Source organism: Stegastes partitus, unplaced genomic scaffold, assembly GCF_000690725.1.
Source record: "Stegastes partitus isolate 25-593 unplaced genomic scaffold, Stegastes_partitus-1.0.2 Scaffold1212, whole genome shotgun sequence".
Taxonomy (NCBI): domain Eukaryota; kingdom Metazoa; phylum Chordata; class Actinopteri; family Pomacentridae; genus Stegastes; species Stegastes partitus.
In genome coordinates, this window is record NW_007578943.1 from 68,858 (window position 1) to 93,380 (window position 24,523).

General features: G+C 42.5%; 1 protein-coding gene across 15 annotated transcripts in view; it reads right to left on the bottom strand.

Moving 5' to 3' along the window:
• Positions 1 to 24,523, bottom strand: part of tns1b (tensin 1b) — a 187,175-nt gene that overhangs the window by 67,354 nt on the left and 95,298 nt on the right. For all 15 annotated transcript variants that reach the window (XM_008297339.1, XM_008297338.1, XM_008297345.1 and 12 more), the window contains one exon: positions 13,867 to 13,905. In XM_008297339.1, coding sequence (XP_008295561.1) covers positions 13,867 to 13,905 — 39 coding nt within the window. The remainder of the gene's footprint in view (positions 1 to 13,866; positions 13,906 to 24,523) is intronic.

Below are 24,523 nucleotides of genomic sequence, written 5' to 3' on the forward strand. Positions count from 1 at the left end.
CTGACCTGAGCCACCATTTGTTTTAACTGCCGATCTTTAGAACTGTGCAACAACTGTTTGGCCTCATTTCTAGATTTTAACTTAAAGAGGTACTGCAGATCATAGCAAACGTTAATCAAACATGACTAGATGACGCATTTTGTTGTGGACTGTTTTCAGGCGTGAAATAAAGCAGCGGAGGGCAGCCTCTGTAATGCAGGGTTAGATCTGTGGAAAGTCATTGTCATCCAAGCACGGATCTTTTATGATGTAACAAGTTAAAGACAGTTATTTTCTTCCTGCTATCGGTGTTGAGTAAAGTTTTGTAACACTGAAGTGCAGCTAAACACTTGGCTTTCCTCAAGGATGAACTCCATAATTCTAGTATTTGTAATCTGTACACTGTCCAGACGCTGCTCTGCTCCCTCAAACAGGGCTTTGTCTTGTTTTTGTTCCACCCACATAATGTTACTCACCAAAGCCATTATAAAAACGGATTTCCAGCATTAGTGAATTGATTCTGAATCACAGAAGATTAAAATGTGACTCATGTGAATAAGTTCTTTTAGCAACCAGGGTGCCCAGCGCAACAGCTGTGGCTCACTGAGGTGTTTTTTTTTTTATATATATAGAGTTCTGACAAGAATGGAGTTCTTTGATACAAGAGAGGGAGATATATCAGGCTGTGGTTACACGCTCACACCCCTCGTAAATTAGCCCATTGGTGGGAAAAGCAACAAGACAACCATAGAATATTTTCACCTTATCTTTTTAAATAGAGCAGAAGACTGGAAAGTTCTGCTGTTAAATTACAAATGGTGATCAGGAGTACAGGAGTAGTGATGACTGGACAACCCCACACAGAGATCTGGGCCGTGAGACCCAAGACGCTATGCTTTTCTAGAAAGCCTCATTGCAATATAAACAGTGAATGTAAAGGGTAAATTATAGTCTGACTGTGCAGGCCCCAGAATATAGACTCCAAACGCCCAGACTAAACCACCAACCAGCAAGAGGCCTCAGAGCCATCCCAACTCTGCAGCTTCACCGGCAACATGAAACCTACAGCGATCAGGAACAACTGAAAGCTACGAGAAAAGAGATTAAATTACGATTGCCTGACTTGTAATGCCATTGTTTCTGACACAAAGATCTTCTTCGTTTACATAGTTGTAAATCAGACACACGGTTGACACGGTTGCTTCTAGGAATGAAGGAAAAGAAGGCTGCAGACTGAGGCTCTAAATGCAGACTGTGGATTTGCTCCGAGGCCAAAGTTTGCAGCCGCAGGCATTTTCACACAAATAGAGCCTATTGTGTGTATCCTCAGAAAAACACACAGAGACACAAACAAATCTCACAATGATATATTCTAACATGTGCACTTCCGCTTTGTGCAATTACAGCCAGATGGCTGGTGTGTGACCATGTGTGTGTGTGTGTTGTCACTGGGACTTGCAACTAATCCTGACAGCATGCAAGAGTCTAGAGATGGTGTATCAGCAGAATGGAGCACAGAGGAAGTCTTATCTCATCCCTCTTCAAAAGAGCATGACCAGTTTTTAAAATTCAAGACAGTTCTTGCAGGCCATGCTCGATAAATTGCACAAATCGACAGTCACAAACACGCCTTGTTTTCATAAACTGTACATTTCGGAAACTCAAATGATTAAATGCTTTGAAATCATCCACTCCAGCCCCGAATTTGCAGCATCACAGTTGAGTGCAGATTCAAGGGACGAGGTGAAACCCCCAGGGCCAAGAACTGTGTTAAAGCTGCTCGATGCGTTTATGTTCAGCTGAGAAGCTTGAACATCCAAAACCGGACAACATGAGACAGCGCTGCACTCTGTAGCTGGCACAATAAAAATCAACCCCGCAGAAACAAACAATAATCGAGCACAGATGCGATCGTGCTAAAGAACTGCTCACACCATCTAAGAAACCCAACAATCTGCCAAAAGATCTGTTTCAATGGAAGCCTCTTGATCAGCGGGTTGCTCTCAGAACGGAACCGAATCCCCCTGCAAAACATTCATGTCCGATTCAAGATGTCGCGTATTATCGTGTGCAATCGACCAAAAGGGAAGTTGTTTTGGCTATTTATGTTTGCAGCAGACCTCCAAGGCATTTGTGCACCACTCATGCGCTGCTCTCACGCCTGGCTTAACCAACCTCAGCAGCTGCTCTGGGAACAGTCTGCAGTTCAGACGGTTATTTAGACAATTCTGCAACTACTAGACACGGCCAGACATGTCGTCATACTGCTTCTTGTCTGCATTAAGACACACACACAAAAAGAATCAATTACTATTTTTTAAATGTGTAATTTGAAATTGTAGAATGTATGACTCATCAATAATGAAGAGATGAGGATTAACATTTTTGTCTCTCAATAACGGAGCTCTATGCCGCAATGATGCAAACTTTGCTCATCAGCTGAGAATCTTAGGATCCCTTCTGTGTACAGCATGAATGTGCAACAGTCAGCTACAGAGCAGACTGCAGCAGACTCAACAAGCGTAGTCAGAATTAAACACAATTACAACAGATGTGAGGCAAACATCTGTATTTTCTGGAGCACCTGCAAGAGGGCAGCGACAGCACACCAACACGTCATCCTGTACTTCTTATCATGCTTCATACGAGGGAATCTTGTGCTGTTTTTAACAACTTTCGGTTGGGCCGTAGCTCTGTCAAGTTAACAAACATCCATTGTGGATTCTCTGACTTTCTGACTCCTTGGCACATCCTTAGCTCAGAGCCATGCCATCGTCTTGAGCCAAGTCAGCTGAGCATCATGTTGGATTTGCTCTCATGAGGGAAGCTAAATGCAGACTGTTGATCCCTCAATGCTGCAGCAAAATAGTAGCAACAACAAAAATAGGCACGTGGTGCGACAAAATGTTTGCTTGCAAGGGAAACAAGTCGAGCGTTTCTTGTTTCGTAGCTCAGTGTGAAAATATCCAGGGGAGGTTTTGCTGATCTGTACTAACGATAACGAGCGGTTCAAACGGACGATGACAGCTGCATCGGGCTAAATTTGCCGACCTACTTGCATCCACAGTGAAAACCTTGTTACAGTTTAGGAAACATGATTGCACATTATTAAAGCTTTGGGCATCACTTGTACCAGTCGTGATGACACTGAATCCATCAGATTCATCGCTGAGGTTTGGGTGATATTGCGACTAGACAACCAAAATAAAACACTGTAGCTTAAAGTCGGTCAAGTGTTTGAACATTACAACACTCACATTGTACCTCCTTCATCCTTCAAAGAAACAATTCCTCCTTGTTCATTGTAGCTACAACAGGAAAAGAACAGTCAAACCTGTGGATGCTAACTGGATACTGACAGTTCAGACACAGAGTTTTGGTGTTACAAGAATTGGTTCATGCAACACAAAGTCTAGGATTAAAGGAAACTACCCCAACGTTGTGTGTACACTTATTTATTCTGATGTTTTTGTCAAATCATATCCTCCCTTCAACAAGTGCATTAGGTTCAAGTTAAAGGAGTGAACGGAAATAATAATTCAGGCTGGGAATTTGACTTGACGTGTAGTTTATTATTACTTTCCCTAAACACTGACGACTCTGTCCATGTGTGATGATAATCTAACCGCTATCTAATCAACAGAAAAATAAAAAAACGTCCTGACAGCTGTGATGGAGCTCAGCACTGAATTAATGAAGTTACCGACGCTGTTGTTCAGGTGGATCGTTAATGTTTGCAGCTCATATGGATCCTGCTGCTGTCTGATGCTGCAGGTATTTAATGAACTCAGCGGAAAGACTTCTAAAAACATCTGGAAGCAACAAACTGTACATCAGCTCCTGTTAACGTTTGGTCAAAACATAGATTACATTTATTATTCATAAACCTCAGTGATGAGATGAGACGCTGCCTGGAACATTGTCATTTCGGTTTGTAACAGAAGTGTAGAATGAGGTAAATGAGAAAGATGTTCTCTTATTTTTGCATACAAACTGTGCCCAGGATGTTTTTGGACTAATATTGGTGCTGAAAAGTGGAAAAGTCTTCCTTAAATTACTTCTTAAATCTCAAAGTCGGCAGTTTGTGCACACCTTTGAAAGTGATACAGAAAAGATTGTCATCATGGCTTTTATGGCAAAGTGAGCAGGGTGTTAATTCAGACATGAAGCGGACACGTTCAGATGCCGACAGATTAACGGAAAGAAACACACGTCTGAAAGGACCCTAAATGTTATCACTAGAGAAGCATGTGGATGGTTGCTATGTGCGTCACCGACAGATGTGATGATGTCAGTTTTGGCACAGGCACCAGAGACACTGCGGTCAAAGTTAGAATCGCGTCTGATTCTGAGGTCTATCAAATCATTGCTGCTTGCTGTATAATCGTTGGTCTGTTCTGTTCATGGCAAAACAACCCTCTAGCCACTGGGGAATGCCCCAGTGCTCCCAGTAGGCTGTCTGCATTTGCGTCTGTACTCTGTAATTAATGTTTACAATGGACGGTTTGGATCAGAACATCACCTTTTTTCCCACATATTGGCTTCAGGATAAGTTTGGCTGACACTGGGTTTGTCTCAAACGTAAGAACAACGTTAACACCACCAACAGGAATGACAGTCAAGACTACAAAATAAGCAGAATGTCCCTTTAATGTCCTCTCTGGTGTGCATCACTTCCAAAATACAATATACAGCTTATTCACAGACAAGCACTAATTAGCGGCAGTAGGTCTGAGTTTAGGAGTCGATCCGTCCTCCTACCAAGTGTCACGCACACAGATGATGAGAGACCAGCGACGCAGCCACGTGTCCGTCTCCGACGAGCGCAGCACATCAGAGTGCAACTCTCACCCACAGCTCTTTATCTCCACCAACGCTGTGCCATGTGCTTTCTTTCACATGAGCACAGTGGCTCCTTTGACCAATTTACCAAATTATAGCCCACTCCTTTAAGGAGAGCAGAGGTAGCGAGCGAGCTGGGAGTTTCCTCCCTCGAGCGGCGAGGGTTAAACGTAGCCAGCAAGCGAGAGCCTCTCGGGGAAATGACCCAGGGCTAAATATACAGCTGTGCATCTTTAGAGCTCGAGACACAGCCCATTTAACCCGGGCCGGCGCAGTGTGGACAGAAGAGTGGTTAAAATCACTGCTTTGGGTGTGTGAGTGTGGGCGTGAGACAAGGAGAGAGACAGAGTGCTGCTCTCTGAAAGGAAACAGACAACAGTGTTGGAATGATTCACTGTTTACATTCGGTTAGTGAGCTGAGCAGGCAATAAACCCACAAACTTTTATATTACTATTAATAATTAGAAGCAAACAGTCATGATTCTGTACATGTATTTCAGGTGCTGTCCTTTTGGTAGGAGAGGCATCGACTCACTGATCTCACATGTTTGTAGAGTTTATCCATGTGTCTATATATGTGTGTGTATGAGTCACACTGAGGGTGTGTGCCGAGTGCCCCTCACTCTTTCCTCTCCGCCCCCCGACCTCACCCCTCTTCTCTCCCCCTGGACGGCCTTTCTTTTTTTTTTCTCCTTTCTTTCTTAAGGCACTTGCTTTCTTTGGAAACTTTGAAAAAGACTCACCATCTGCACTGGCTGCAGTGCAGCTATGCACTAACTGTGCTCCTATGTTTACACTGCATTTTGGACAATAGCCCGCACAGCTTAGCGGCCTTAGATATGCTTGTGTTTCAACTAAGCTGCTGAAAGCCTGGAATGATACAGAAACTCTCATTTCGCCTTGATGAGAAGCTATGCAGCATTCCTTGGCAGGGAGATGAAAAGTTAAATACGTGATCTCAATCCATCCTCTGATAAATCGCTGTCACAGGGCCTAATTTGCAGAGAATGAAACGTATCCTAAAACAAGAGCAGCACTATACTTACTGGATGACTTTTTCTGTGAATAAGACTGATTTATCTGAATAGAACGCAGTGAAATCCTGAACAGTGATTGTTGGGCACCTCTGACATGTTTCATCTTAAAATATATTTACAAAATAGTTCATCTTTTTGGGGTGAAAGGTGTTAAAGGTACCACCAAGATAGCTCATTTAAATTTTTTTATTCAACTGAATGAGTTCTCCTTTTGATTTTATAAATGTTTTGGCATTGCGGGTGACATTATCCATCGCTGTGGACATCACAGTCCTACACACAGGGCACTTGACACCTTTCAGCTCTCCTGGCTGTCATGTCCTGCAGCGCCTTCTAGTGGAAATAAGCACAAACTGCAGGCCTGGATGCTCAATGGCACAACGACGGCTCACCTGAACGCAGTATAATTAACCACATCTCAGCAAACAGCAACAACTATTACGTCAGCATATGCAGCAAAATGCTGTAAAATCTAAAAGTAGCGCGTTTCGTCAGTGACAGAGCTGACTGAGTTTATAGTCACAGTTTGTGCCTACCTATAAAACCAGGTGCAAACTGTGACTGTGGCTGTCTGCGTTCAAAGCAAAAACACAGCTGTTTGGCAAAGGGCCTTGGATGTTTTTCTCGTTTAGCGGCTGCCTAAAAAAGGCAATCCTGCTCCACTCATGCATGTCTCCTCGGAACCAGTTCATGTTTGCGCGGGACGATGGTTTGATGACATTCATTAGAAAACATCCACACCGTGCTCTCGCTCTCTGATTCATAGACGCATACACACAAGAAACGTTTTCCTCACAGATGGATCACACTAATATGGTAGATGCACAGAAAATAATATGCATTGAGTGATTGGTTGATGTTAAAACCAGAAACAACTTCAATAAGTTATTCCTCATTCTATAAATTTACCTGCACAATTGTGGGGAACAACGACAAACTAGGATGATGGTGTGTAAATGGTTGTTTCTGATGCCCTTAAGTAGGCAAAAAACATCTGAAAACTTTACACAATTTGACACCGCAGAAAGTTAAAAAAGCAGTGATATGAATTTATGGCCCAGCCCTGCTACTTCATCAGTCTCACTAACACACACACACACACACACACACACACACACAGCTGTTCCTCTCTCATGCTCTGTGCTCCTTCATCTGCAGCGTTCACACAGCCACGTCCCAGAAATGTAAACACAGCGCTGAGGAGGGAGGAGCTGAGCGGGCCTAGTGTACATCCAGGGTCCAAGTGTGTATGCTTATTCTCCGTCCCAGCCCCACTCCGCCCCCGGAGGATTACGGGGCTCCTAACGTGCCAAGGATCCCTGAGGACCAGAGGGGAGAGGAGAGTGACCGGTCCTCGCTGTGGGAAAAAACCCTTGAGTCGCCCGTGACCCGGGGCCACCCCCTGACATCGCTGCGTTTCTCACCCCGCCTGTCCCTCCCGCTCCTACTGATATGGATCCGGCCGCTCGCTCTGTTATGTAACCGAAAGCCTTCTCCAACATGTGAGAGAGGAGGGAGTCTCAGTGTGAAGGCATCTGCCAAGTATTTTTACTCCTTGAGGGTGTGTGTGTGTGATGAGAGGGTCTAATCATTCACACCACATGCACGCGAACAAAAACACACCTCTTATACAAGTTGCTTCGTCTCTCTTGTGTTTTACCTCCCAATATGTCCCGGTATGGTAAGAACATGGAAGTGCTACAAAAATAATACTGCTGATCGCTGCATTGTTGTGCAAGTCTTATCTAAAATATAGCACTTTTGACCTCGTAAGAGCTAAGAAATATGAAGTGTTCTGTACATCGTAAGATCAGTTTATGACAACAAAGAAGTTTGTTTTTAATGTCCTTAAGAAGCCAAATGACATAATAGTGCCTTCCAAATGTCTTTATAACAATGATTCATATGACAGTCGGCTAGTTAAAGCAGGTGATTGCAGTTAAAAAGCAAAAGGGCTCTTTCATTCCCTCAGAGAATTATCGTACAGCCCTCCTCAGGTTAATAGCAACTTCCAGCTCATTGTCTAGCTGTCTGGTCTGTAAATGTACTATTTTGGTTCAACCTCTTTGCTCTCATAATGTCATTTTGTGCTGCATCAGGCAGCTGTATTCAGCAAAAAGTAAGAAAAAAAAAAAAACCCTCTGATAAACCCACTGTACACTGCCTTCCCAGCAGAAAATGTTTCCCAGCTGCTAGCTGAGTAACACAGCGGAGAATTTAGGGGCGAAGAAGCCTGATATTTCCCTCAGGAGTTGGTAGACGACACAGTGAAGCCCTAAAACAGAGCTGGAGGAGGGTGAGTATTAGACATTTGTTTGCCAGGTCATCGGGAACATGATTCCAAATAAGTATTCCTATGCAGCTGTTGGATGTGTCACTAAGCAACTGTTTGGCCACAAGTTGGTCCTATCAACCTAAAAGATGATGTTAAAAAGCTGTGTTCAACGCTTGTTTTTGCAGCCCCAAAAAATATTAGTTACCAGAGACTCATCACTCTGTTTTGGTCATAGATTGTATGTAAAGATAAGCCGCAGCCACATGGAAGTGCCTCAAACCTGCATTATTTCCAACAACCAACAGGGGGCGACTCCTCTCGTTGCAGACGGAATTCAGATTGTATAAAAGTCTATGAGAAAATGACCCTACTTGTCACTTGATCTGTTACCTCAGCAAAAATGTTTATGGGTTTAATCAATTTTAAGCGTCCATCCTGTTCATTTAGAAAACTATGGCTCCCATTTAGAGTAAAATAAACAATGAAATGAGGTACGTTTTGGGCGAGGCTACCTTGAGATCGACAGGTCTTTATCAGATCATAATGCATTGTGTCCTCAGGTTCTCCAGTCAGATCAAGCCCTCACTCGTTTACATCAGATTTCAAAAGACCAAGATGCCAATGGCCAAATTCCAAACCCCGGGCTTCACAACTGCAGTCAACGAAACAACTGGTAATGTCACGGTTGCTACATTCATCTTTTATACACAGTCCATGCACAGTATACTGCTGTTGCTACTGATAAACAACTGTCACATTTTGGGACCACAAAAGGTCCCTTTAATTCATCTGGGTAGATCAGAGTCTGCGTGAAAGTGTGAAAAATCTCAGCCCTCAGCCGTGCTGTTTATTAGGAGAAGCAACTGAACCAACCATAAGAAACCACACCAAAACACAACGGCTGATGTGTATAAAGAGTAGGATGTTGGCATCTGATAGCCGGCAGTTACTCAAGCTTTGGAAACCCTAAATGAGCTGAGGGTGACCACAGTCTGAACTGATGTGTCTTCATACTGTATTTTCTAACACTGGTAAGAACACTGCAGAGAGTAAATTATAGCTTAGCGTGCAGACAAGTCCATTATGATAATAGGTCAGAGTGAATGGGACTGGAATTATTTTGACTCCCTGAACTGAAACAGCTAAGTTGGTGGGATGACTTCATAAAACTGGAGTTTATAAGCCACAGTTTACTTGTAATTCGGCATTGTAAACCAACAGGCCAAGTTATTTTTAACCATCAATTATATTAACAAATAAATGTTTCATTAGGAAAAGTAGGAAAATAGGGAAAGTATTTATTTGATGTAAAGCCCAAACTTTACATATATGAACTTTATTTCAACAGCTCCTTACACAGTAAGCTGTAAAACAAACTATTTATGGAGACAAAGTGTACGTCCAAAGTTATTTAATCATGAAAAAGACAAGTGAGTCTTTAGATGCCTTGTTTTTTTTTTTTAATGCCCTGGTTTTTCCATATCAGAAAGCTTTAACAGATTTAGCTGTAGGTAATCATGTGATAAAAGTCCTGCTTTTCAATTAAAGACTGAGGGTTTGGTAATATAACAATGCGTTTCTTTGCATTTTGGTTCATAACTTGATCCAACACGACAGAGAACATGCATCAAACTGACTTTCCCACCATGTTCCAACCTTCATCTCTAATATTTACAAAATCACATTGACCTCGTACTTAGCTCGCTCATGCTCGTTTTGCTGCATCTTTAACTGAAGTGGACGCCTGCAGGGAAACAAACTCGACGTCCAGCCTTTCGCACAGCATCCTTATGTAATATATAAACACTTGATAAAGCTGGATTATCACATGGTGCACGCAGGAAACGCCAACACATGACGCCTGGCTCTTGGTTCAATATTAGACATTTATATTTTATGTTCCAGTTCCTACATTCCCAGGCAACTAGGATCACACTGTAATTCGTAACAGGATCCCTGGTTGGTGCTTGTATACACAGCGTAATACAGGGCACATCAGGGAAATATGTGTGGTTCTAAACAGAGCGCTAATTGGACCACATCTACACCATCTTTGCCCTGCAGTTACTCATTACTCAGCAATGTCCTGGCCCTGTTCCCCCACTACACAAGACCTATAAAAAAAAAAGAAGCTGGATGACGTAGGTGTTAGTGGTTTATGGTTTTCTGAGAGTGTGCATATCTTTGCTTGTGAGAGCATGCATTCTTTATGTGTATTTGTGGGGGGGGGTGGGCATGTGATCAGATGTGCAGTCTACCTCACCACCGGTACGAACCCCTGACATCCCTCCGTCTGCCTCCATACCCTCGCTTGGCTTTATGTAAAAAATCAAAGTTATTCCTGGCAGCACCGGCTCGGCATGAGGGAACTTCTGAGGAATGCTCCCAGCATGCATTACAGCACGCCAGGCACCCCCACCCAAGTGGGGTCTGGTTGGGGGGGGAGCAACTTCTGTCATCCTCGCTGTTGGATGGGATCTCCCAACCACACATCATCAGTTACGATAAATGGACTTCCAGCTGGCACCATCCTCTCATAGTTCAGCTCAGTCGGTACACTCCAGAGTTAGTAACCGGCGGATTACTGTATTTGAATCACCGCTAAGATGCCACTAATTTCATAATTATATTGATTTACAGTGAACATGCTGGTGGAGCTGAGTTTACGTAACGCTGCCATATTTTTTCTCTTAGCAACCAGTGTTCATGCATAGTTTGACGACAGACTAAAATCTAAATAAAACCTATGGTAGCAGCTGAATCCATTAAGTCCGGTTTAGATGTGTGACTCTTAAAAACTCCACAATGGCTCATGCACACCACATGGCTTTTCACTCAAACAATTTTTTAAATGAACATAGGAGTCCAACTCCCGCAAACTTCGATTGTGAAGTGACAAAAAACATCCTAGCCCCCGTGGCGGTCCTCAAATGTGTTCAACTGAAAGAATAATTCCTTAATGTGCTCAGGAGAATGGAATGTTTTAACATTTACAAATCTATAAGACCTTGATAATCTCAGGCTCCTTTGGGAGATGATTTAATCTAAATCTAGATAGCGGCCACTAAATGGGGCTTGTGGTGAGAGTGTTTTCATAACCACAGTGCCAACCGTCTGGCATTAACTTTTATTCTCAACATATAGGCTCACATGGGATGAAGATGTTTAAAGTTCCTCTATTGTCATTGTTTAAACCCCTAAAAACTAATTTCTGTCCATCAAAGCATCAGACTTATTGTGTTTTCTATACAAATGATCACTTTCTGCCTTAAAAGAGCTTAGATGTAACTCTACACCATTGTTCCCTTTAGAATGTGCAGATGTATGAAGTCTCTGCCTCGCTTTCCACTTACTCATCTCTACTCGCTGCAGCTCAAGCACACCAGCTCACCTCCAACTCTGCTCAAACAATGCAAAACTACTTTAGGCTACACATTGGTGAGACTGTCATTGGAAAATCTAATTTTTTAACACTTATAGTTCTACAACAATTTGGTCAACCTAATCTGCTGGGAAAGATGATAAGGTACAATCAAAAGTCCCACAACACCTCCTGAACTGTGATATTGATTTGCCAGCCGTTTTATTTAAATCAAAGCCAACAACAAGATGCGCTCAGCTGGAGCACCATCTTTGGTTGCTTCCAAATGAACCTCCATCATGACTGTCAAACTCCTTTTGAAGTTGTGTTTTTACCAAGTTTGGACAAAAAAGTACTCCTGAAACCAATTAAAACAATAAAATCATAAGCAGAGAAACATCTGCACGTAGATATCTGATTATTATTTCATTCAGAAGGCGAACGATCATCTGGTGATAAAGTCGTATTCTGTCCGGTTGTAGCTCGTGCGTCTCTTTGGAATGTCTGGATTCAGAAAAGAAAAAGTTTTATTTTTTTTCCACCATTTCTCTCTGACTAAGGTAATATATAGTCTGTGCTGTAATCAGCCTGCACCTGAGTGGGGCAGTAAATCACGGTGGTCTCTGGCTGTGAGCGAAGGAATTCACCAAACAAGGGGCTGAGTGAGAGCACACCTCAGGCTGCTGCTGCTGGGAAATCGCTCGCTCATCCACACACAAACAGCATCATCCAGTTGCTGTCGTACACCAGAAGGGTGACGTATACTGTACTCGGTAGTATGACTTACTCAACTATGTAATATACACTTTATGCACCAATGACACAAAGGTTCAACTGAACACCTTGTGAAACATCCGCTACATACAAAGCAAACTAAATCCCTGCAGGTGTCCTGTGTCTATTTACTTCCCATGTTTCCTATTCCTTCTGTGGCCACATCGTCCATCAGGCTCTTCTTTGTAGGCTACTTAAAAAAAAAAAACAGGCCAACTGTTGGCTTTCCGATCCCTTGTTGCATTAACAGTTTTGTGTTTCTCCTTTCTCCTCGGCGGTACAGTAAATATACGTCAACAAATGTTTTACACCTCAGCTCGTCAGTGTTTATGGGGCAATCAGCAGCTTTAATGCCGGCGCAAAGGCCTCCTGGGAGATTCCTTTTGGCACGCCGAAGAGAAAGGAGATATAACGCAGAGAAGTGTCCTGCTGTTAAGATTTCCTTCCACTTCCTTCAGCCACTTCTAGTCAATTAAAAACAGAAGTATGATATATTTTGCATTTGATCCAAACATGAGCAACACATTTCCTGTATTCTGTTTGACAAATTTGCCCATAAAAATGAAAACTTAAGATCTGAAAGTCTCGGCAGTACTATGAATCCTTCTGGTAGCTCAGAGTTGATTGACAGCAGAACAAATGGTCGGAGCTGTCAGCAGATAAGTAGCAGCATTAGCAGACTTACAGGTTAAGAAGTGAAGTGAGTGTTTATGTCACCGAGAGGCCAATAGGTAGCGTGAAAGGCAAAATTTTGTGGTAAAATTCTTGCTCTCTGTGTCCAAAGGTGTTCATTTCAGAAACCAAAGAACCCCAGCGCATGCCTCAGACGATGCCCAGAGAGCTTAGCCCGGGCCTCTGCACATCTTAAACAGATGTCTTCACGCAGAAAGCATCTACTGCGAAAGCATCTGTAAGGATAATAACATGTTCTTGCTTAATTACTGCAGCTTTTATGAAAGAAAAACAAGACATTTCGAGAAATATTTTCTCTGTGAGCGCAGAAAAGTGCAGGGGATATTTGCTTTGGTTTGTCATGCACCCAAAACCATTTAAACACACAACATGCGAGGAAGCGAGCGAGCAAATCACATCCAAGTCTAACACAGCTTCTTATGCCAATACCAAATAAGGCAACGGAGCAAGCGTCTCTTTTATTGCCCTTGCAAAATCTCTTCATACTCAGACTGCGGCTCACTTCGCTTGGTGTTGGTTTGAAAACTAAAAGTCGTCATCGTGATAAAGCAAATTCAAGGACACAGCTTAGTATTTACCTTTCTTATCCGCAAGGTTTTTTTTACTTTTATGGCCAAAGCTTAACAAAAACATCAGTTTTTAACAATTTATCAGAACAAAGAAAACAACTGCCAAACAATTGTTAGGTAAAGTAATGTCGGGTTTGTTTATACAGCCCCAAATCACTCGTTTGTCTCCGGGGGCCTCCAGATAATGGTTCATTATCTGCAGCAGTAACTGCCGTGTAGCTGATAGAGGCTGCTCCTTTCCAACCCTGTTTGCAATAACTCTGCATCAGGAAGGACCCAATAATGCCTGCTAAGCACGGAAACAATTACTACAACAAAAAAAAATCTGTTACTTACCAGCTCGTAGTTTGTCGCCGGAACACAGGATGAAGACACCTGAAAACAAACAGAGCACTGGTCAGTTACACTGTACAGTTACGTTCATGTGGGAACATTGAAAACAGCAACCCTTTTTGCACGCACGCACCTATGTTTAGATTACATTTTTTGCTTCATGTCTTGTAGGTGTACCCAGCAATTCTTTAAGTCAGGTATTGTGTTTCATATCCACTGCAGATCCAAATGTTCAACCAGGAAAAGTCTTCATTAGACTTCTCTAATCAATATTATTATATAAACAAACAGAAAAATGGATGATAGTAATGTAAAAGGTTCCACTAACAAATCTGCATAGAATTATAACCCAATGCAGCAGTTTTCCTCAACTCCATCGTGTGTTTTAGCGTCTCTCGGTGTGCAGCAGACTGTTCCAGCTCGCTCGAAATGCCCATTAGACACGTTTGTGGCAGCAGCAGGTAGCTGCTTTTAAGCAAAGAAAGTTCCACCCAGCACAAAACAGCAATCCAAGTTATGAATGCATCTTCAAATAAGGCTGCGTATCGGTGAACTGCATGCAGCAATGCCATCAGAAAGGACAAGGGTTGGAACTGGCACCGGTTAAGCTTTCTCGCTAAAATAATCATGACAGCAGTACCATTCATTCTGAGGACAAAGTAATGACAGAGTGTTGCCACGGCAGTATTCAGACCGAAAGGCTAAATATTCGTCTCTGCGACATAAAAGCCTGATCGCTCACGCTGTAAGATCTTGTTCAACTCGACCGAAGTACAAAGTGTTGGAGCGATCCCACCACTGGCTCACCAGCAGAACAGAACTCATGATCTGTCAAGTGCTCGGACTAATCCGATTACCATCCGACAGTTTTCATAATCATCCCGTGAGCTCGGAGCGAGGACTGAAACTGATAAACAGGAAGAGTGTAATGATGATGGCCTCTAACTGCAGATTTAAATAAAGTCCTTCTAGAAAAAGATGGTGGCTTGATGAGGATGGATACAAACAGGATGTCACCGCTGATGTTTCCTTCCTGGGCATGTCTGTGTTCTGTCCCTTTGTGTCTGCGTTGCTATCATTCTTCTGATATTGTTCATGGGGGGGGAGGGAACCCTACAAACCTAATTTTCACCAGTTAGTCATCTCATCTGTTTGAGAACTAACTGGTGAACAATAGCGCAGCTTCACGATTGTAGCAGGCTTCTGGCTTGTTTGCATCCTTTATCCTTCTTTTATTACTACGCTGTCTCTGTTTTAGCTTCGAAAGATTAGGCCTCAAGGTTATCACAACTGTTGACCTCTAAAAGCACCTTTCATCTTTGCTGCTACTCTACCACTCTCCTTATCCGAGACTAATTGTGTCATTGCTTGAACAAAAGGCTTCTGGTCTGTCAGGGTCTGCTTTGTGTTACTGTAGCACATTCCTCGTCTGCCCGCAAAAATAAAACGAAATCCTGTCCGCCTGCGTCTTTGTGTTTGCCTTTTGAAAACGTCATGCGCTCTCGTTAGGTTTTCTTGCAACTTAACACGAAGTTATTGAGCGGATTTTGGCCAAAGAGTGAAACACATTCATAACGTATCACAGCTTCTTAGCTCCGAGAGCAGACAGTTTGTCAATGATGCTAATGTTCGTTGTGTTTCACACTGAAACCACCAAACTATGTGCAAATGTTGGCAGTTTCAATGCCAGATTTCAATTGATGAAGTGTTTTTTGTTGTTTTTGTTTAACAAGCCAGACACTAGGCAGGAGGGTTTTCCAAAACCTAACTGACACTGGAATTGACATCAACATGTTAATATTGCCTCACACATCGGTCCAGCTAAATTATTAGTCGTTCTCCAATTTCAGTTTGAAACCAACAAAGTCCCAAAGCCCTGTGTAAATCTAAGGCCTTATTTAATTGCATAAACAAGTCTGCTTTTGAGATGTAGTATGTTTGACTAACTACCCGCAGCGGATGCTTCCAAACCTAAAAGGACCACTGGATGATTGCCATTGGGATGTTAGGATAGCTGATTAGATTTACAAAGCTGAGGATATGTGAGTCACCTTGGGTCATTAAAGACTCTTGGTCTGTTTTATAGCTGTTAGCCCATCTGGAATACTGGAATGCTAACTCTAAACAGGAAAAGACTTTAATCAGATTACATGTTTCAGTCCCTTTTAGCAGCAGAAGCAGCTGATATGAAAAGAGATCGTTCCTAAATTTACGCCAGGTTCCAATACAGTAACTGTTAGTACGTCAATAAAACCCTTACACGCTTGTTAGCTGCGATGATGCAGTCTGGGAATGACTTCACACTGGTGGCCAAAGTGAGGTTCAGAAGAAGATTCTTTTTACATATTTCACAGGAACAAAATGTTCCTCGGTGACTGCTGTCCGTCACAGTTTCCCGGCACATTGTCATACGCATCCCGGGCCTACTTGAATGATGGCATGTCAGTGGAATGCATCTCTGTTTTCAAGAATTCCATCTTGGCACGGTGGAGGGTGTGGAGTTGACAGGATACAGTATCAACGTCTGCCTTAAATCACCCCCCGTTACAAGTTATTCTAACCCTCCCCGAAATCCCTCCACCCAGGAGCCCCGCCATCCTCCACCATCCTTATCAGTCACGCACAACGACATGCCGTTCTTCTCTCGGGGGCCCTGCTCCTTCAAGGGTCCTGACTCCTGGGGCCTGCTCAGTGTTTTCACCTGACGCCGCCTCTGCCCTGCTTACTGCTGTCAGCCAGCACGGAGCAGGTTTACAGCAATTCAAGTTATGGACTAGTTTTGGAACATCTTAAAAAATGTAAACATCCCAGTTAAAGAAATCTCCACACCTTGATTTTAAGGAATCAATCCATGCAAACTCAGCAAGTCTAAAGGGAAGCAGGATGATCTGGAATCTTTGGATCCTTTGTTGATGATTAAACCCAGTGATGACCAGAGATATAATGACTAATGTGTTATTTCATGTTGTTTAGACAGGCATTCAAAGCTCATACTCTACACTCAACAGTCCACGTCTGCACATACGCAGGTGTTTTTACTTATTTTGCTCACCTCAGGACTCTGTGTACCGACAGTGATTGATTGACATCTCCCTCCCACTGCTGTTAGTTTCAGTGGGCCCGTGGGGTGAAGTTTAAACTTTGGTATTAGCGCGTGGTGTTTGGTGACCTCACGTCATTCCCACCAGAGCTCTGCACAGCTTCAGTCTAGCAGAGGTCGTATACAGCCAAGCAATAAGCCGTGCTGTTAGACGTTGCTAGCTGCTGCTGTATTTCTCAGCACACTTCAAACTGACAGCTAGAAATTTCTCAGAATATTGAATATGAGCACATTTGTGAAGTCTGATAGGATATGTTCTGTCAACTTGTCTCAGAAGATGTAAAACATTGTTGGAGAGATATACACATGCATTTTTAAAGAGCTCTGTTTTTGCTTTTTTGTTTATCAAATGCTGAAGTGCCTTACAAATTATTAGTTTTTTTTCTAACAGGCAGCAGGAAGTGACTTCTCAAAAAGAAGTCAGAGTTTATGAGAAAATGGCCTTTCTTGTCACTCGATCGGTTACCCCAGTAAACAGTTTTCCAACAAGTTTATGGTCTGAATCACTAGTTTCAGGTCTTTTCAAACAAAGCACGGAGATCATTTTTCAAATTATGATCCCATTCAAAGGACAGTCGACGGTAAAGCAGGGTGTGTTTCAGGGCGGGGCTGTCTTGTGATTGACAGGTTGCTACTGTATGTGTGCATGTAGTGTCGAGTTCTTAGTCACATTAACACTTCACTTGCTATGTGTTTCAAAAAGAGCAAGATGGCGAATGTCATGTGACAACCAATTACATATGTGCAACCATACATACCAGATAGATACAAGTTTACGTCACAGCTTCTAAAGTTATACCATCTCAAAGGATCAGTGTGTCTTCAAACTGATCTCTGACGTAGAATAACCTTGTAGACAACTTCTGTACAATAAACACTTCTTTACCAGGGCTTTGTGTTGTCCAAAGGTTTAAGCCATCAGATGAGCTGTTATTAGGCCTGATGCAATGAAGAAATTATTGGAAATTTAAGCATTAAATGCCTCATTTTCAGGACCCGACGCCAGCAGATAAAACACTAAAAACACAAAGAGCCACTTCATGAAAACGCCTCCAATAAACAAAAAGACGATGACAGCTGGCATTTAGCTGAATGTCATATCCAATGAAATTCATCCTCTTTATTTATGATTCAATTATGTTTGAGACAACATCAGCAACAAGTTAGCCCATGTCGTCAGTGTAATAAAACCTCTGACGTAAAGGTCAGGTTGAGAGGGTCGCTAGTCTGCCTACATCTGAATAGCTCACATTCTCCCTCATGCTAAGTAGCTGCTTCCTTATTTGTTGATGGAGTGAAACTTTGCACCATTGTAGTCTGGCGAAGCAGTCGGGGGCAGAAACCACAGCGAATATTTATCTAAAGGCAGGGTGCAGGTGAGCACTTAGCAGAGGGCTAGCCACAGGTCAAGCAGTGGGAAACCACTGTGTGAAAAATGTTCCAGACAAGAAACATGGAACATAAAAAGCCTGCATGGATAGAGCATGTGAGCAGCAGTACGTTCATGCTCGTGATTTCTTGCACCTCCCAAACCCGGTCCAGCATGTTAGTCCTGATAGACACAAATGTAAAACTACAATGACATTTGGTAGAGATCCTGATGGTGTATCATTGAATTCTACTTGGTTACCCCTGACTTTTCCACATGGTTCAAATTTGCAGTTTTCGTGAAATGTTTCAATAACTATTGGATGGATCTCCATGAAATGCTCCATGCAAACATTCAGGTAATGTAAATCCTAAACTCTTCATCTTTGGTTTAAGACCAATACTTGCAACTAATGCCACTTGGTGGTATTAAAATGTTAGCGTGTTAAACTTCAGGCACACAGTATATAAGAATATTTTCAAGTTATTACAAGATAAGATCAGAACATTGCACCAGCCTCAGTAAAACACTAATAAATGTATATTCCTGCACCTAAATCAAGCATGGAAACAACGCAGAAAACTAAATGCAATGAGTGCAATTTAAGCAATGGCTTCTGAATCACGTTTGAATTTAGATGAAAACCAACACAAAGCCTTTGTCCGGGCTCTGCGGTGCGTGGGGAGGAGGCCTGATGAGAGTGTGTGTTGATGTTATCGGGAGTATTCAAATGAGTGTAATATAATAAAGGATAATTGTGTTGTTGCATTCCATACATGCTTCTGTTAACAGCATTAAACAAGGGTCCATTTCCTGCAGACAAAAGTCCATGTCAGACGTCTTTGGCTTGTAGGACATCGTTCACATGCAGTAAGCTTCCTGCAAGCTACTGACACACTCCAGACACAGGCGCGTTATGTAACCGATGTCAGTCTCCCAGCTCTGAATATGTTAATAACCCCACTAATGACATGACCGGTGCAGAGCCATAAATAAATGATGAATTGATTCATTATAACAAATTCTGCTATGCTTAGGTCGATAAATCTCAACCGTAATGCAGGAAAATCAAACGGGGGAGAAGGACATTCCAGCTTTACTTCAAGCAGTGAAATGATTACCATGCAGGTTCGGTCGTTTCCACCGTGGAAAAGTGCGTGGGGCTGTGCGTTAAACTTTCCCCAGCTCTCTGCGCTGGCATATAAACACACGGCTGTACTGAGTGCTTTTATGTTTATCCAGATCTTTGCATCTGGCACATCCCGGCAGAACTATTCAGTGTGCAAATTCAATTTGTGAGGCGTAACGAGTAACAGAAGGCTTTTCTGCGTCCGTGGTGGTGGAGTGTGCCAGGGTGCGGGTCCGTATGGACTTATTGGGATATTATCAAAGCACAAAGGAATGATGGGAGAGCTTCGGTCCAAATGCCCATGCACTATCACTTTGTGTTTATCTGCTTCTCTCTATGTAATGTTTATTTGATGACATTTATGATGCATCTATGTGAACTGAATGGTAATGACGTGAATCTAAAATGTCCACGATAGTTTCTCCAACATGTGTATTTCTACCTTGTCTTCTGACTGTCTCTGTAAAAGTTACGGCCTCTGTTTTCCCTCCAGGGAAAGTTGTGGAAAATCTCAGATTTACTGAGCAGATTGGTGTTCAGGACATGTACACGACTGAACGGCAGTCTCCAAACACTGTTCCTTGTCTCAGCGCTGCTGATTTATGTTTCGTAGCACATGCAGCATTTCAGGAATGAGAAGCCATGCATGCATGTTTGTGTCTGTTTCTCTTTCGTCTGCATCTTTAAGCAAACATATGGTTTCTACTATTACTATACTTTGTGCTGTAAACAGTACAGAATCTCAAAGCAAAGACAAGTAGCCCAAAGCGTGCATGCTCCTGTATGTGTGTACTGTTAATGAAAGACTTATGAATAAGTTTGTGTTTGTACTTAATAAACATTAAGACTGACATCAGCGCAACGGCAAATACCCAAACAGGGATCAATCTGTGACAGAGTAAATAAATATGAAGACAAACAACATCATAAAGAACACTGGCAGTATGTAACTGTGACTGCGTATGAACAAGCTGAAGCCCAGAGGGATCAGACAGCCTCTGTATGTCCCTGCCATGTTTCTTCTCCACGGCTGAGACTCAAAGCAGCCTTCAGCCGACCGGAGCGCCTGTTCAGTCTCACCCTGGTCTTTGTTGGACGGGTCTGACGGCGTGGAGAGGGGAGAAGCTGCGGCTTGTTTCTTTTGTTCCAGAGTTACAGCGGGGGTCACGTTCCCTTCCCAGGCTCTTTCAGCTCAGAGCCGGTATTTACCAGCACGCTGATTTACACATTTAGCATGGCTCTCACTGTCTGGCACCAGGCCAGGCGGCTGAGGACGAGGAGAGGGGGAGGACAGGGTGAGAGACGAAGGATCGAGTCTGAGGGCGGGGGGTTTATGTCTTTTGGCAAATTGGCAAGTTTGCCATCTTCTGTGCTATTGTTTTTAAAGGGAAGGCAAGGCAATTTAAGTTTCTAAACACTTTGACATTTTGAGCAAAGTGCTTGTTTGCAGTCCGAGCCACAGTCAGATGAGAAGATCAATACCAATTTCATCTCTGTGCGTACAGTGCAGATGAATGTCTGCGAGGGGATTTTTGCCAAGTTTAGCTGCAAGACAACCAGCAGAGGGAAACTTCAGTCTCTGTCAAAAAGTGAAAAACAGCCTTTCGGCATCTGCCTATTTTGTATCTTAGTGACACTGTTCACATGAAAACATTTTTCCACATGATGTCATTGGACATCTGCTCACTTGCAGGAGATGTTACTGTAGGAACAAGCGGTGAAACACGCACTCATAACTGGAACAAGTCTGACAGGAGAGACTCAAACACAGTCGGAGACAGAAACAGGGAGAAAGGAAGAGACAAACAACAGAAAGTGCTGAAGACACACAAGTGACCTCAGGTGAACATGACGTGTTCAGAAAGCTGACACACTTGTCCAAAGACATAATAACACTCTGCTCTGTGGAATATTAGTTTATATTTGATATACTTTATCCATAAAAACATCTCTATTTGTCCTCCCTCATGGGAAAGTGGTGCGCGTGCACTGACGGCTGCACGTTTCCACATCATATTGGTACACAACTTATTAGCACGTTGCACACTTTGTTACGAAACACTTGTAATATCCCAAGATCACACGTTTTAAATGAGACAGAGAAGCAGATGAATGTGGAAACAAGCATTTGATGTCAAAACACCGGCCACGCATCACCCTGCAGCAGTGAAGGTTAAATATCTAAATGAAGCAACGGCAAGCAACACTTTGTTTTTCTGCTCGTCTGTACGGACAAATGAGAAATTAAAGGGAAAAACCTGAAGCCTTGACCGCTCCAGTGCTGTTTGGGAGCGTTTTGCTGGCATGGTTTAGATCCACTTGTCCCTTTAGAGGGAAGAGTCATTGCAAATCAATGCTGTTTGATGAAAACAATGTGAATCATATTGTCTGGCCTTCGTAATCACCAGATCTCAATCCAACTGCTTGTGAAAGATTTTGGAGCGACACTCTCCACCATCATCATCATCAAAACACCAAATGAGGGAACAGCATGTTTTGAATGGTGTTCCTCCCTCCAGTAGAGTTTTAGAGAATTGGAGAATCAATGGTGAACACATAGTGTCCCAACGCCTCACTTATTGTACTTCATGTTGGTTTTTCCTTTAATTTGTCTGTATTATTGAGGGGAACTAGACTTTAAACATACGTCTACTGTTAAACACAGAACGGACTGCCAGATTGGAAGCGAAAATCTTGCCCTTAAATACACAGAAAAATAACCACATACTATGATATTATAGTTATTGAGGTAGCTGAGCACACTAATATATACCACGGTGGAGTGCACTATTTGCCACAGTCTTGACCACAATCTTTTATCACTGTTATTTTTCAAATAACTGACAACATAGTCGTACTGCTGCGATCACTCACGAGCAGCTCTGGAGCATTTATATGTAAACATTTCCACTTGTACAATTCTTCTCTTATCTGATGATTAAGAGAGTGCGACATGATCAAAATCAGCAGAACAGCTACGATATAGTTAACATTTGGGGTTTTCTTTTTTCAGAGGAACTGCTATCTCAAGGCTAAACTGAGGAGTGCCTAAATGTTAGATGGCAAGAATTTATTGTCAGAGAAGAAAATTGGACAAGCTGAGGCGAGTAAACCAGGCTGGCATTTAGCACACAGCGGCAAGAGGAGCTGTTAACTTGGAAGTTCAGCAGAAAGTCCCGCGGAGGAGGGACGTCGGAGACTTACAATAATTCAGCTGCCACACTTACTCACCTGCACGCCTACACACTGCGCCGCGTGATGACAGACGAATTGGTGGGTTTCGGTTTCGCATTTAATCCCACCAAAGTCCCTCCTTGTCTTTCTCGTCATCTCCCTCCTTTGTACTGTTTCAACCCCCCTTTTGCACAAAATTGTTTTTCCTCACACATGCATCAGCAGTTGAAACATTTTCTATTTGCTCCATCTTGCTTCCTACACGGTCGCTCGACCTTTTTGACATCTGACGTGCATTTAAAAACTGAGAAAATATTGATCCTTTCGGGGATCTGCATAGCCCAACTACTGCACGCATTAATCACCGCTGTGCTGTGTTTCCAGAGCAAATATTACTGTCATAAATATTAATATGTCTCGGAAAGCAAAATCACCACTACTATTAGCAGGTCATGAACAAACTGGGCAAAGCTATCATAGCTATTAAAATTTGATTTCCAACATTTACACAGCAGTTAAAAGTAAATCTCAGATGTTCTGTTTGATGTACAGATATCCATGTGGACAACAGAGAGCACAGCAGTTTGTAGGAATAGAAAAGATTCTGTTATATAAAGTAAATATGTGAAGCATTTATTTGCAAAAACAGATAACTCCATCTTCACAGACCTTCAGAAAACCCACTTTTCCATCGTCTACCTTAGACAATATCAACCAAACTTAAGTTATCTCTATTGTTGTCATGTCATTTCTACTGAGTCAATCGATCTCAAGGAAACAACAACAAAAAATACATTTTCTGAAAATCTACAAAAACGGAGTTATCTGTTTTTGCAAATAAACTCTTCATATCTACCGCTGATGGAAGTCTTTTTGAAGAAAGTTCGAAAAGTCTGAGCCACTTTGGTGGAATCTAGGAACCTGGCACCGATGTTTCCTGTCTTTCTGTTTCGAGCCTCCTTCCCCATCAATCAGTCATGAGCAGCAAACAACAATATGAGGGCTCTCTGGTAAAAGCAAGGAAACAGGTCTGCTTTCTATAAACATTCCTTACAGAGACATGAAGTCTTGATAAGAGAGGAAAAGAGAGAAAAAAAAAAAAGAAAGAAAACAACCTCTCCACCCTCCTCGTTGACTGCTGACACACACACATATACACACACAGGCACATACTTCACATAGCGTTCACATGGATGCTCAGTCATATGGAAACAAATTGCAGCTTGAACTGTGTGTTTAAAATGATTCGACTGGATGCGAATCAAAGCTCCATCTCACCGTGTCCCAAACTGTTTTCACATTTTATGTCACTTTACCATGAACATTTACATTCCTTCCTAATCTGAAAAGCTGTCATCTTATGTAACGACGACGGGAATCGCAGAAAGTCATCGAGCCAAGATTGTATTCTTTTTTTTCCAGTAAAAATTCCTGCACAAAAAAACATCCAATCTTATCAGTTGTGTTTTTTTTCTGGAAGCAACACATATGCAGTGCACATAAGGTTTCATCGCATCCTAGCAGCTACATGTGAATGATGGTTGGAAGTAGTTATTAAATACAGTCAGTCGGGCATTTGTCACTGCATTAGATGCACAGCGACAGGAACAAGATTTGATTGTGTCAAAGTGAAATGTATTCTAAATCCAATGAGGAAGGAATTTTAAAATCAGTCTTTCTACACAACAAGGTGGCCCCCTCCACCGTGTCTGCAGCGATGTAGCAGGTCAAGTCAATGTGATGGCGTCTTTGTCAAAGGCCACTACACTTAAATCCAAGGCAAGCGTTAGATAAGATAACGACACCAACTACTGTGGTGCTGGAGGTGAAATCTGGAGATGTGACTTCATGAATCTTTGCTTCTCTCAAACTCTAAACTATGAAAGAA